The 15,599-nt window shown below is 39.0% G+C and overlaps 1 protein-coding gene across 9 annotated transcripts in view; it reads right to left on the bottom strand.

Moving 5' to 3' along the window:
• RUFY3 (RUN and FYVE domain containing 3) overlaps window positions 1–15,599 on the bottom strand; it is a 62,230-nt gene that overhangs the window by 15,565 nt on the left and 31,066 nt on the right. For all 9 annotated transcript variants that reach the window (XR_006104249.1, XM_042470261.1, XM_042470259.1 and 6 more), the window contains 10 exons: window positions 13,792–13,965; window positions 12,856–12,973; window positions 10,984–11,085; window positions 8,821–8,944; window positions 6,254–6,315; window positions 4,618–4,683; window positions 4,456–4,525; window positions 3,363–3,455; window positions 1,779–1,865; window positions 867–1,034 (listed from right to left, as the gene is read on the bottom strand). Coding sequence is in view for 8 of the 9 variants with exons in the window: in XM_042470261.1 (XP_042326195.1) it covers window positions 867–1,034; window positions 1,779–1,865; window positions 3,363–3,455; window positions 4,456–4,525; window positions 4,618–4,683; window positions 6,254–6,315; window positions 8,821–8,944; window positions 10,984–11,085; window positions 12,856–12,973; window positions 13,792–13,965 (1,064 nt within the window). In the remaining variant the exon portion in view is untranslated. The remainder of the gene's footprint in view (window positions 1–866; window positions 1,035–1,778; window positions 1,866–3,362; window positions 3,456–4,455; window positions 4,526–4,617; window positions 4,684–6,253; window positions 6,316–8,820; window positions 8,945–10,983; window positions 11,086–12,855; window positions 12,974–13,791; window positions 13,966–15,599) is intronic.

Genomic DNA, 15,599 nt, shown 5'->3' with positions numbered 1-15,599 from the left:
AGTCAAAGATCACCTCCTTGTTATGTTAGAGTAAGTATATTAATGATAGTTTAGTCAAGCTATGTAAGTTCAGATTAAATCAGTGTCAACACATAACATTTTCATTCATAACATTCCTGTGTATGCAGCATTCATTTGTATGACAGTGTCACTCGAGAATACCCTGAAACTAACATACTGACAGAAAGATGCAGAAACTGAATTTTGGTCACCATTTCAAAGTGTAGATCTGGAAGTATAGAAAACTATCATTATTTCAGAGAGACATGAATTGAAGTCCCAGTTCAAACACAGGTACAGCATGTTACCTTAGGCCCGAAACAGACAGGCTGAAATATCCCAAGTTAATTGAAAACTGAACATGGTTAACACTAAAGGCTTTTCACAGAACTATGGACCTTGACAGACAAATCCAATGTAGCAGCTTTGGGCCACTTTGGAGGTGTGCTGTTTAAATGACGCACGGGTCCTAAGAGGTTGGAAGCTACACTCTGGTCCTAAGGACTGGAGCATTGCTTCGGTGTGGCTTCCAGCCCCTTAGGGTTGGTCTGGAGCCGCTTCATTTGGCCTGTTTGTTCAGGCCCTGTGACTCAGGAGAGGAAAAATAGAATTTGCAAGAAATGTTGGGAGGTAGCAAACAAAAAATTGCCCAGACCCATTATATCTGTGCCAGCCCAGATGGTTCAGGGTTGGAAAACTGAAAGAGGGAACACAGTTTGAGAAAACAATTAGTAAGAGTCTCTACAGAGAGGTGTTCTGATAACTGCTCTACCAAGGAGGGACCAAGCTGGCTGTTGTACAACTTTATGGAATTCTTCTTTATGTATATTTCTTTCTATAGGGATAATGACAAATAACAACCTTACCTGGAGCTTGAAAGAAAGTTCAAGTTTTAGGGCCCTGAGATCATCAAGTTGTTGCCTGAGTGCCACCAGTGCATCTTGCTTCTCACAAACATCTTTTTCCAGCATCTTCATAGCCAGTTCCATCTCTTGTCTCATTCCAATCTGCACTTCAAGTTCTTTTTCCACATCCTAAAACATATACACATGCACATACCAAAGTATATACATTATCTGGAAGTTATGAACAAATATATCTTATCAGAGAAGCACTGAATTTTGGCATTATATTGACCAATCTTCTAGTACAGATGATGAGAGGTAAATTCTTTCTCATGTCAAGAGGAAAAAAACCTGACTTTTTGTTATTTTCTTTCAGAAAGGCACTTTCTAACAAGGTGCCTTCTTTCTAATTGCATTTTACATTCTTGACCATAAGAGGGGCCAGTTTGGATCCAGACTTCCAGCTCCATCATCTACACCTAATTTCACAAAATGCTTACTGATCTTTTCTTTCAAAAGTTGGTCTTTTTTCTAGCTGTCATCATAAATATACAATAACTGCTATGGCTCTTAGCTTCTTGTGTGTCATTTTAATATTTACAATCTTCTAAAAATTAATGAAAGCATTTCACATGATGGAAACTCAATATTATTGTGACAAATATGACCAATATTCTGCAGGAAAAATGCTTATGATGCAAGATCCTACCAGCTTGATCTTAAATTGAGCTGCTTGATGCCAAAGGGATGTGTGCCAATCTACCTGACATGACATTGTCTCCTAGACAGCTGGTGGTGGAATAGCTCTGCCCTGAGTAGTATCAAAAATTATTTTAGTTTTCTTTCACTATGAAAAAGTACTGTACAGAATAAAACCCAGGACGTCTCCTCTAACAGCCTTTCTAAAAATGACAAGTAAGTTGTTCAACATACCAGCCGCAGCTGTGTTTCCTCCTTCAACTGTTTCCGTGCTTCACTAAGAGCTTGTCCATCTGCAGTTCTGTCTTGCTTAGGTGCTTGCTGTTCATCAAGAGATCCGAAAAGCAAACAGAATGTAAATTTTGTTACTCAACAAATATTACAATGATTGAAAAATGCCACTTCTATCTGTTCTCTGTGCAGAGTTATGGATGAGCGTAATATTACCTGAGTAGTTACTGGGAAACATGAAGCTAGACAAGGTAATTATGCACTGACACATGCGTCTTCAGAATGATAAAGTAAATCCAGATATGAAATGCACACAAATAAAACATTACTAGGAGATTTCATCCTGTAACCCAAATTCTGTAAGATTATTTATTCACAGAATGGATTTTTAACATATAAACAGACTGCCAAATCTTTCACAAAAGTCATATGTTATTTACAAGATAAATTCCAAAATCCATCACTGATATAGGTCAACAACAGCATATGGGCTTAAATATGGATTTGGGCTATGGCTAACACATCTGCCTTGTACCTTTTGTGTGAGCTGAGAGTACCAAATTTAGCCATATAATATTGGGATCATACACTGGAAGGATTTTATATCACCAGAGGCTGGAAATTTATTCTTTGAGGATTCATTCCTCCAGCTATTAAGTAAAGCTAATCAATTCCACATCTCTTGACTTTTTCACCTAGCCAAGCACCTAAAGTTACTTCCATGAAAAGTACACACCTTCTCTGTTTTCTACCAATAAAGGTAACAATGATCTTAGCCCAGGAAGAAGTTTTGAGGTTGGATGTTTTTATGTTCAAAAGTGAGGGATCAAACTTTTTTTTACCATACATTCTTCTGGTGGTCTTAGGGTCAGCTCCAGATGTAACTTGAAATAATCATATACTGGCTATAGCATAGATTTGATGTCAACAGCCCCTCTTCCTTAATTCCATTTTGAGTGTGATCATGAAAACACCATCAAGTCCTTCGCCCCCTGCTTTTACCCAGCCTACTTTTTATAACTTCTTGCTTGATTAAAAATCTGGAGAACTCAAAAGCATGCCTATTTTTGTTATATTTTTCACTGTTCTAATAAAATATTGCACTCATACGAATTTTGCAATTCTCCTTATGGCTACATTTGGCAAATGTTAAATGTCTTAAAAGGCAAATGTTCTCATTGCTCTATTTAGGTGCACTTGTATTTAGGGTTTGAGGAAATTGATAGCATATATGTTAAGACTGCCACAGAAACTGAAGCATGAGGTATAGCACCAGTAAGAATTTATTCTACAAAGAAGCTGTCTTTAAATTGGATAAACTGGTACATCATGAGAGCCCAAAAAGCAATTGAGTCCAATTCCTATGGAAGGATCTAATACCACAGAATGTGTTCTCATCACATCTGCCCATCCACATACAAACAAAACACTTAACAGCATGTCACAAGCAGAGAGCAGAAACAACAACCAAGCTGCCTACAGATTAAAGGAGGCATATGAACCACACTGCAACTTATGCATGTGACAAAAGGGGAAGAAGGAGAAATCATTCTGCAATTACTAGATGTTTCACACACAGTCACTGACCTTTCTGTTGGATTCCAAAATATATGAACTTTCTTCTTTTGCTCGTTCCATCTCCTCTTGCAGTGTTATAATTCTGTTATTTGCAACAGCAAGCTGGGTGTGCCAACAAGAATTGAAAACATTTAAAAAACAAACAAACGACATCAGATATCTACTGATACATTTTTAGTAGTGTTTTGTTAAACGGTTGTACCCATATAACCAGTATGATGTATTGGATAAAGAAGAAGACTTAGACCAGAGAGACCCAAGAGCTTCTGCTGCATGATGAGCTAAATGGCATGCTATTCCTGTGTAATGTTACTGCTACAGAGGATGGCCAGTAGAACAAAGCTATTATGGATTCGGCAAGAATTATTTTGATTCTGACAGTTCTCAATGGTCACTAGTCAAAAGGAAATTCAAAATGTTCTTGCCATAATCCTCCATGCACCTGACTCAATGACAAAGCAAAGTGTCTTTTTTGACAGGTCCATCCACAATATTTTATTGCACCTTCTGCTCACCTTCCATACACCTTTATAAGAGCACACAGGCCTAAATCCAACATGGCACTTGGCAAACTGTAACAGAATTCCATTCCCTTCCCTTCCCTAGCTGCCTGAAAACCATCTTCAGAGGATTTCCCAGCCCTCCATAGCAAAGAGGGAGTTATGTTTTGGATGCATAGAGGGTTAAGTCCACCATGGAATCCTGCCCATAAGATGTACATACTCATATTCTTACAAAACACAGTCCAAAACAACTAGGTAGCACTGAATGACTTATTCAGGAGAGTCTTAGTATTTGTATTTTGCTGGTGTGGGTCTCTGCTAAGTTCTCCATCTGGCATCCATACCATAGCCCAGACTTAAAGTCATTCAGTTTGCATCTTTTAAAAGTAAAATGTCTGGAACTTATTTTTAAGAGCTCTTATGTTGATCATGGGACATCTATTCAGTATGCCAAAACTAGCATACTATCCAGTATCTTTAAAGAAAGTGCCTAATTTTGTTTTATAAAGTTATTAGTTATCACACCTAATTCACCTAATGCTCAAAACTTGTTTTTCGCAAACAGGAACAAAAGGCATGCTTATTTTACTTCTACATACCTCCTCAGTAAGTTTTGTGTTAGATTTTTCCAAAGCATCAACCTTTGCCTGCAAATTGTTGACTGTGGCACTGTCAAAGGAAAGAAATTATACCAAAACTTAAGAATTCATTATTTGGCCACCTGTTTTACAGATCATAATCTGAAAGAAATCACTCTTTACCTTAAATGTCTATTGAGCTCTTCTACATAATTTTTCTGGTCCAGGATTGCAGTAATTTGACCATCTCTAGAGACAGGATACAATGAATATTAACCAACAGTAGGTAAATATTACAAATCACAACTTATGGGGGTGAAGAAGAAACAGAATTTCTATATTTATGTAACTATGAAAAAAGCAACAGCTGCTTTTAGGTTATTACCTATTCTCAGTAAGAGCTAACAAAAGAAATAGCTTAATTAACAGGTTGCGTACCTGTAACTGTGGTTCTTTGAATGGTCATCTGTGAACTCACACAAATAGGTTGCCTATGGAGGGCATCTCTCTGAACCTTCTACAGTAAGGATATAAGCATTTTGGCAGCAGCGTCTCCCATTCTCTGTGCGCATGACCAGTGTGTTTCCCATCTAAACTGCCCACGTTGAATGTCCACCCCGGCAAGAAGTGCACATCTTGAAGGAACTGGTGGAGGCCAGAGGCCCCAAAAAGCATGCATAGCCGAACAACAGAGTAGAGCAGAAAATACCAAAGCCAAGCTTCTAAGATATAAAGAAAGTCAGGAAAGTCCACAGTCTACAGTCCAATAACAAAGAACACAAGAAGCCAAAATACCAAGCCAAAACACAGAGAATAAGGAAAATAAGGGATGCTGGTAACCACAAAGCTTATGTCAAAAACCAAGAATATCCGAAGAAAAGCTCAAGAACTATTCTTATCAGTGCTGATGCTGCAGTGGACAAAATAGAAAAGGGTTTAGGTGGGAAGTGCACTCGTAATGCACATGGAGGGTGGAAGAAACTATTGCCAGATCCTTATAGCCTAACTCTAGAAGGTTCTGAGAGATGTGCTGTGCAAGTGACCCATTTGTGTGAGTCTCAGAGACTGTCAAGAAGAACCAGATATTATATCAAATCATGCTTACAAAAGATAGACTAGAGTTTGATGTTGTTTGAATTCACATACAGTTGACCCTCTATATCCACAGATTCTTTATCCACAGATTCAACCATCCATGGCTTGCAAATATTAAAAAAAAATATGAATTCCAAAAATTTCCAAAACCAAACCTTGATTTTGCTGTTTTATGTAAGGAACACCTTTTTATTATGTCACTGTATTTAATGGGGCTTGAGCAGCCACAGATTTTGCTATCCACAAGGGGTCCTGGAACCAAACTCAAGCAGATACCAAGGGCCCCCTGTATAATGACTTGTAATAAGGCAACAACCCAGAACTAGAAGACACAGAAATGCATTCCTACTGAACCATGAAATGTATTGAATTATCTTGGGCCAGCCATTGTTTTTCAAGTTAAACTACTTCACATGGCTGTTGTGAGGACAAAGTGGGAAGGACAACAACCATATAAAACGTGTACACCCTTTGAGCTCTTTGCAAGACAGCCAGAACATAAATACAACACACAGTTGCTGTTGTTAAATAACTGTTGTTAAACTACTGTTAAATAGAATGATATTGATGATGATGATGATGATGATGATGATGATGATAGTGATTGCACATTAGGAGTATAACTTGTAGAAAGATTATAGAAGTGAAATCTATTTTCCACTAAAACACAGCTTCACAAAACCATCTGAAACACTAATGCAGGAAAGGGGAGAAGAGCACTTACCCCTCACTGCCCTTACTGCTGTTCCCATCCTTTAGGTACATTGAAAAATCGATAACCCCAACCTACAACAAAACACAGTAATACTTCATGTCAAATACAATTAGATTTCTTCTTACATGTAAATTTTCTTATGAACAGATGTTGCCTAACTTAAGATATGGGAAATAATCAGATAGCTGAGGTTTGTTTTCCCTTCTTCAACAGGTAACACATATCTCAATGTATTTCTAATCTGAAATATTTTCCTTTTTTGGCACAGCTGCTTAGAAAAGAAAATAACTGGGGGAAAGTTTGGTGCACAAATACTATTCTTGCAAGTGAATTCCTCAGTTTGGTGGCACACATACACAGCATTTTAAGCCATCAATGTACTTCTTGTAGGTAAAATCAAATTATCCAGGTGAGACAGGAACTGTGTTAGTATTTAACAGGTAAATCATAATGTAAAACATAATAATGACCAACTCATTTCTCTTAATTTTCAAATAAGAATACAGGAAGAGAAAATGTAAGATAACCTACTGCGATTTATTTGTAAATAACATTATTTGTCCTTTCTAGTCCTGTGCCCACAAATAAAATAAAATATACTAGCAAAGAATCTAGACTGCTGGAAGCAACCCTCCATTAACTTTCCTAAATATGCAGGATTCTAGACTTCATTATAGGGGACACAACTTTAGAAGTCATGGAGAAGGCAGCTTTATGATCCTGGAACCCTTACAAGTCACTAATTGTATTCACAAGTTCTTACAGTCCTTCACCCGCCATCACCTTTCTTTGTTTCACAACATTCCCAGAAATTAACAAACAAAGAATGGAAACTGAGCATGTTCTTTTAAAAAGGTAAATCTTCCTAAAATATAATGATTTATTTTCTAAAGGTCTAACTATGCATTTTTCCTACACATGCTTTCAGACAGTTTTGACACTCTATTTCTCATTTTCTGTTTTCATTTACTCCTACACTTCAAAGCAGAACAAAGGAAAAGAAACTGAAGGCATGTTTTAGACTGCAACCACAAGTAAAAGGACATAAGAGTGAGGTTGAAGGCATGCTCTATAAAATGCACTACAAACAACATACAATAAAATTCCTCTTCACTGACAAGTGCCAACAACACAAAAATTAAAACCACAACAAGCAAACAGTAATCCAATTCAAGTCAAAACAGGAGGAGGAGGAACATACATATTTGGATATTTGATAGCACAGAGAAAGCCTTCTCTGCACATGGAATCCTGAAAAAAAAGATACCTGATCATCTAAAAAGCCACCATGCACTGAGGTGGCTCTCCTCTTCAGACCTATACCCACATATGGAGACCAGTAATGGAAGCGGTAGGACTAAGGATCTCCCCTTCTTTATGTTTCAGCTCAAATTATTGAACAGGTAAACAGGGTTTAGGTATCATCTGTATGTTAATTCTCAGTTCTCCGACCCAAAGAAAATGTTTTCTAGACAACTGTGTAAAGCTTTGTATTAAGAATTTAGGGAAATTATATTTGATTTTGTGGAGTAACCACTAACTAACTAGCCAAAAGTGTCACAAACAGCTCTTATAGACCTGAACAACTTGGCAGTAGGTAGGGGCCAAAATTAAAATACAGTGGTCCCTTGGCTTACGCAGGGGTCCATTTCGCCCCCCCCGGCGCAAGCCAAAAAACGTGCATGCTCAAGTCCCATTCAATTGAATGAGGCTCATGCACATGCTTCCACGTAAGCAGGAAGCCGCATATGGGGCACCCGCCTATAGCGCAGGCACACTGTAGGCTAAACTTCTTCAGGCCACAGATAGGTTTTAATTAAATACTAATGAATTAATAATATTAATTAATATTAATCAATTAGAATTAATATTAATTCCATTCTCCTCCTCCTCTGCCTCCTCCTCCTCAGTAGAAAGCCAAGTGGTAGAAGAGCCTTGTCCTCCTTCTCTACCCAGACGTCTCCTTGGGAGAAGGCCAAATGATGGAGGAGCCTTCAGGGGGGAGCATTTCCCCCCCTCTTTCTCCTGGCCTTCTCAGGAGAAAGCTGGGCAGAGGAGGAGCCTTGCAGGGCAAGAGTTTGTCTGTCCTCCTCCTCTGCCATCACCCCAGGAGAAAGGAACAAGGCAGCGGAACCTTGCAGGACAAGTGTTTGGCCATCCTCCTCCTTCACCACCTGACCTTCTCCATGGTAGAAAGCTAGGCAGCAGAGGAGCCTTGAGGGGCAAGTATTTGCCTGTCCTCCTTCTCTACCACCACCACCTGGCCTTCTCCTCGAGAGAAAGCTGAACAGTGGAGGAGCCTAGCAGGGCAAGCATTTGCCCACCCTCCTCTTCCCACACAAATACCCCTTTCCTCAGGAGAAGGTTGAGTGGCAGAGGAGCCTTGAAGTCGTTCCACATCTTCATGGGCCACCCAAAATCCTTTGGTGGGCCACATGTGGCCCCTGGGCCGTATGTTGTGCAAGCCTGTGTGACTACTACATTTAGATTTAGATTTAGAATGGGCTTTTTATTAAATTCTAGTCAATACAACTCAACAAGAGAACACAATTAACTACTGACTAAATATCCAGCACCTGTGAATCCAAGTCTTCACCCTTCATGCAGAAATTTGCATCAATGACATTCAAGCCTACTAAAAGGCCAGCGATTATGGCACCTTCTTCCTCCATCATGAGGGCATTAGGTTCATAAAATTCACTGCAATATAAATTGAAAGTTTGTCAAATCAATGAGGATGTTTCCAGACAGGTAGCATCACTAATCAGAAGAAACTATGCAGTTATTCTGTCATTTGCTCTGTAAAAAGTCAAAGAAGTGGGAAAAGACAAACATAACACCATATGGATTGCCAGTAAATTCTGTGAATGATCAAGATGATTGCATAGTAAGAGCTTTTTGTAGAAGCCACATGTTTAAATAAACCCATCAGCTAAGGTAATTATGCCATTATGGTTCTTCTGCACTGACAAGCTATGAGGTTATAATAGATGTTTATTACCTCAAATTCAAAAAGCAAGAGTGCTTGTTCAGATGTCACAAGCAAAGGCTTTTGTGACTGAGTCAGTGTGTGGACAAGTAGATCCTCTAGATATATAATTTAGCCACAGCTTCATTTGTTCTGCATCTGCCCTATGGCAGAAGGCAAAGACCAGGAAAAACAGTTGAGGTACTGAGCCAGTGTCTCCTTGAACAGCCTCATAGGCTGGAATAGAAACAGTCTTGGTTGCCTTGGTGGATGACCTGTATTGGGACCTGGACGGGGGTGTGCACTCCTATTGGTTTGGCTGGATCTCTCAGCAAGATTCATTACCATAGATCATGAAGTCCTTCTGGGTCATCTGGCTGATGCGAAGGAGGCTTTGGAAGTCCTGAGTTCTTTGGATGAGGTAAAGGAGTGGATAAATCAAGGATCAATACAGACAAGACATAAGTGCTGCTTGTCAGTACAAAAGCTAAACTGGGCATAGATCATAGCCTGTTTTGGATGGGATTGCACTCTCTCTATAGGAACACTTTGGGTGTGCTCTTGGAACCAGTGCCGCTCATCGAATGCCAAGTGGCTACAGCATGCCCAATTTCAGCTGGTGTGCCAGCAGCACCGTTTCCTGAGGAGAGCAGATCTGGCCACAGTGCTTCATGCCTTTGTTAAATCCTAATTAGACTATTGCAATGTGTACTATCTGTAGCTGCCCTTGAAAGGTGTTCAGATGCTGCAAAATGTAGCAGCCAGACTGGTTTCAGGTGTGCATTTTAGAGACCATATAATATCCAGTCTTACATCAACTGCACTAAGTTTCATCTCCAAACTCAATTCAAAGTGCTAGTTTTGACCTTAAAATGTCTTAAATGGGCTGGGACCAGAGAATTTGAAAGACCACATCCTCCCATACAAGCCTGCCTGAGATTTGGGATCTTCAGCGGAGGCCCTGTTGTGTGTCCCAATATCTCACAAAACGAGGGTTTGTGTACACATGACAGGGCTTTCACATGACTGTGGAACTCTGTGCCAAGGAGAGTTAGATTGGCTTCATTTGTTTTGAGCTTTTGGTGGGCAGCTAAACCAGTGTTGCTGTGCATGGCCTTTTGGGTTTAAAATGGCTGTATGTGTTTTAATCATTTGCTTCAAATTATTTTAAAACATTATCTTTAGACTATTTTTGAAAAGTTTTTAAAGAGTATTTTAATTTGGTTTAAGGTTTTAATTTATTTTATTTCAATATTATTTTAAAAGTTTTATCTTTTCTGCATTGGCTCAGAAACCCTGGTTGGCTGAATGGTGATATATAAATAATACAAATAATGTAAAGAAAAGAAAATAAGTGCTGGCCACTTCTTACTACTAACTCCTACTACCAAAGGGATCCCTGGAGGCAATCTGGCACACCAGAGGCATCAATGGTCTACCGTACTTAGGGTAATTTCAAGTGATTTCCTAAACACTGAACCATTACAGTGCCTGTAATTTTTACACTACCTCTCAGTATAATTTGGACATAATGTCCACAATGATCCTTTCAGTTCCCATTGAGCTACCTCAGGCTACAGGTTTCTAAACAAGATGTTTTGCAGTCTACCCATGTTGCTCTTTTTTTAAAAAAATAGAAGTGCCAGAACAGCTATGGTTTCAAGTCATGCCTAAAAAGGCATACCAAGAAGATGCCTAAAGTACTGGTTTATGTCATGAATCCTGTTACTGAAATTATAATTTCAGTGTCAAGAAAAGATAAATCACTCACCTGAGAATTTCCCTTCTGTTTATCAATGCTTTCATGTACTCTGAAAGCTTCTTTTGCATTAGCGCTAAGCGAAGCCATGCTCTTCCTCTACCCACAGGAGTCCTATGTTTGAAAGAGAAAGATAAATGCTGTTAGATATAATCACTGCCACAACTTCCTTGTCACTGATGTAGACAGGAGGATAGCTGGTCTTCTCCAGGTCAATCCAACTGGCTTTCAGTAGGGACAAACAGGCTGAATTCACAAAAAAGTAAGCAATTATTATTATTATTATTATTATTATTATTATTATTATGCTTTATTTATATAGCACTGTAGATTTACACAGCGCTGTACATACAAACAATAAAAAAGATAAAGTAAACCTGCCCATGGTGTACAATCTAAGAAATAATAGCATAATACATATAAATAACACATAATAATACAGGAAAGGGTTCAATAAAGTAAAGCAGGCAACAAATTAAAAACATCAAATAACAAATAATAATCATGCAATGCAGAGAATTCTGTATTATCAATGACAAGCACAATGTTTGTGTATGCTGACCAGATGCTTCCATTTGGTTCACCCTTTAACCGCAATGGCAATAGTAAACAATAAACTCACCCAAAGAGAAAGCTTAGCATTATGTTCAAAACTACTGGCTTGTTGCTCCCAAATCAGGGAGGAATTGGCAGATAAATATGAACCATGTCATAAGATTTTGATTTGTTAGGAAAGCAGGAAGTCCCAGTTCAGACATAATGCTAAACTATTTCTTCCTAGTAACTTCCTGATTATTGTAGCCATTCCTGCTACTGGGAGATACTAAGTGGGGACAACTGGACAACACACACCAGCACTTTACTTGTGAATAATAAATGAGACAAAGAACCCTGATTTATCGTTCTGTACAGACACAGACATAACACTGTAGGTAAAGTTGCACAAATTTATGTGACATTTATAATTTCAAAACACTCAATAATACTAAATGTTCCTGTTTTGCTGTTGCTACACACTGAGTTGTCATTTTGGCATAATTCAAAGATAAAGGGAACCCACGGTTTCCTAATATTTTGATATTTGACAGTTACAGAGTCTCTTCTTCTGCCAGACACCAGCTTCTTAAACAAATCAGTTACAACGAAATCTAAACTCAGGTCATCAAGTATGGTCCAAGTGCAACCCCCTCAGGGGCCATTTTTGTGCTCCTTGGGGTTCTCAGGGGTTTTAAAAAGGGGGTGTTTGGAGTCCTCCTGCTCTCCTTTACACAGGGATTGAAATCTTTTTTTCAAAACTTTTCAAAAGCACACGTTTGGTCTCCCAATGCCCAGGAGGAGCTGCGAGAGGCTTTTCCAATTTAGGCCTAGGAGAATCTTTTTTTTAACAAAGGAAGTAATCAAGAAGCAATTGCTCCTGTCCTTCCAGCAGCAGGTAAAAAGGTCTTGTGCCGGCAGACCTTTGCAGACTGATAAGGGCTGGGAATGTTTTGCTAATTAAATTTTAAGGTTTGTATTTTTAACATATTCTATTTTAACTCTTAACTGTTCTAACTTTAAAAATGGTTTAATTATTTTTTTAAGTTTTATATTTATAACCAGAGAGTGAGACTGAAGAAACATGTTACTACATATCCTTCACGTAATACTTCCCATGCTAACTTCACAAAATCTACAAACAGAAAAACATATACATATATTGCTTCTGCTTCTCTACACCTCCTCCTAGAAAAGACGGCAGAAGCATGAAACAGGGTAGGCTACAGACAGCTAACAAAGCTGGCATTTGCATGCTGGATGAGACATGATGATGGTAACTGCCTTTCAGCATATCTGACAAAACACGACCAGTATCTTGTTGAAACAGTATACAAAGATTTCACTTACTTCAGCCCTGGCAGGTCTTTAACACTTGCTGTGATTTCTGCAGCTTCAGGGACAAACTTCTCTACCAACTCCAGAGGTCCCCAAAATGACTTGTTTTGGCCCAGAAATGTCTTCTTGGCTAGACAGAAACACCGTTATTTCTTATACTGGAACTTAACATCTATAAATCGGCTAAAACTATATGGAACAATTAAAAATTTAAATAATATATTTCCAAAGCCAGGAGCTGTTCAATAACTTAACTTGGTCCTTAACATTGCTCTTATCCTATGTTATGATATATTCTTTATTACTTTGTTCATGAACAGCATAATTATTTAAAGACAAAGAATCATGTGCATGGAAGGCAGGCAGGCAATAAAGAACAAATCCAGTGGTTTCTCTTCCTTTTCTCCCCATCTCTTGCTATTACGCTTGCATACTTGTCCATCTCTTTGACTTTTAACAATATCTTTGTGCAGTGATATACATGATAGAAGATAGCTTTATTTCTATATTTACAATTATTCCATGAAGATCCACTAACAGCTCTATAAAACAGGAGGCAGCTTAGAGACAATTCTACCACACATCCTCCAATGCCTCTAACTGCCATCAAATCAGTTACCTGTGGGGATAAACATGTGCCAGGAGTACACTTATCCAGGATATTATCTGTCCTGCTCCCTGGTTGGCAGGGGGAGAGTGCTTGCTCTTTATCCTACTGTTACCAATGATACATAATCGCTCAGTTGCTCTTACAAGAGAATCTATTATGGGGATCTGGATGGTGTGGGGAAATCTACGTCCATAAGTCTAAACTTGCTAAGACTGCAAAACAACCTTATCTCAACATGCATGTCTACCTAAATGATGGAAGGCCACAAACTAGAGAATAATCTCAACTCAATAATTGTGGGCAAAAAACCCAAACAAACAAGGTTGTCTCACACCCACCTTTCAAGCCATGTTTAAGGCAGTGTTCCATCACTACAAAAAACTGCTGAAGGGGTGCATAGTCAGAGTCTAATGTTCTCCCAAGATTAAGAGCAGATTCAATCAAGCCCTTTATACTCAGTTTAGCCATATTCATCAGGTTCATGCGTTCATTAGCCATGAGATAGTTGGGATCTGCAACAAAACATATACAGAGAGATTGGTAAGAAAAATGCAGTAATACAATTTCAACCGTTTCTCCCTTGATTGGAAAAAAAAGTGGCAACTATCTAATTTAATCTGGAGATTGAAGGCATTATTTACATGAACCAAGAAAAGTGTTACATTAGAGAACCTATGGTAATGGCAGCACATGAGAGCAGAGAGAGATGCAGCCATCATATATTTAAATTAGTGAACAGAGAAGAATTTAGGAGGAAGACTTTGGAAGGCTTTGGGAAACTTCTCATACTGTTTCAATTATCCTCTCTCAGGAACTGAACAATCTGACAAATGGAGAAGTTTTTATCAGTAAAGAGAAAATGGATGAAGCCTGTGGGAAATCATAAGACACTATCATTGAGATCAGGAGCAAAGGGAAGATGGCAGGCATTATTTAAGAACAGGTATGGCTAAACTGGATGTTCGTGGAAGCTACATTTTTCATATAGTGTGTAGTGGAATGAAGTATATTTTGTCTTACAAACTGACCCACTAACAAGTGGGTGGGTTCCATAATAAAGCTGGTGTTGCATAGTATAAGATTTTATTGTTATGGTGTACACAGCTGTAACACAACATAAAAAATACAAGAGCAATGCAACATTAAAGTCTCACAATGTGAACATGTGCTTTACTTAGAAGAAAAACTCTGAATAAATTTTAACGCCAACTTTGCCAAAATTTGATGGGGCAAGATAAAATTGCTCTGGGGCTGGATCCTGCCAGTAAATGGCCATCCTATACAGAGAACGTATTTTCATCTTGACAGCTGAAGTGTTCCTTCACCCACCATTTCTTTCATGTGTTTCTTCTCACTCAGTCAGAAGTCAGAATTTCTATCTCCCCTTCTAGATAAACTCTTAAATGTACTTCAAGCAGTCATAGGCATGCTCAGAATGTCTATTTAATTATTTTGAAAACATATTGTTAAAAATTGTATAGGAGAAGAAAAGAGATGATATTAGAGTCAGAGGGTGACATTTTGTCTCAGATGTTACTTCTATTGTCAGTTAAGATGGTCTGGAGAGATATCAATGCAGGAAGAGGACACTCCATTTAGAGCAGTTATATCCCATCCTTCAGCAAAAAAGGCTCCCCAAGTGGCTTACAAATTGTTAATTTGACAGTTCCCTGTCCTCGGGCTTACAATCTAAAAAGAAACTAGGGCGCTTTACAGACCACCCAAAAAGGTGGTCTGCCAGCGCCCGTGTTTGCTGTGCAAGGGAACCGCAGCAGACAAACCACGCGGTTCCCCAGAGCAGCAAGAAGAACCCGCTTTTTGCGGGTTCTTCTTGTGGCACCGTTGTGACATCGCAAGGTGCCAATGGCACCCTTCCGGCATCACAAGGGCGCCGAGACGTGCAGACGCTAGGCGTCCATCATGTCAAAATGGCGGCGCCCATCTGTATAGGGTGCCGCCATTTTGACAACCTCATTACATGTGAGGGACAAGGCGCATCAGGAAGTGCCGCCCCTCGCGCATAACGACAGCGCCCAATAGGGCCTGTCCGGAACGCGCCTAGGTTGGGGGAATGGCAAAGAAAATAGGGTGGCAATAGGATAGAGGATTAGGTCCTGCAAATGCTTACATACTTGTTTCAATCAAC

Source organism: Sceloporus undulatus, chromosome 5 (genome assembly GCF_019175285.1).
Source record: "Sceloporus undulatus isolate JIND9_A2432 ecotype Alabama chromosome 5, SceUnd_v1.1, whole genome shotgun sequence".
Taxonomy (NCBI): domain Eukaryota; kingdom Metazoa; phylum Chordata; class Lepidosauria; order Squamata; family Phrynosomatidae; genus Sceloporus; species Sceloporus undulatus.
Note: the sequence above shows the minus strand (reverse complement) of the source record. Positions and strands in the feature narration are given on the sequence as shown.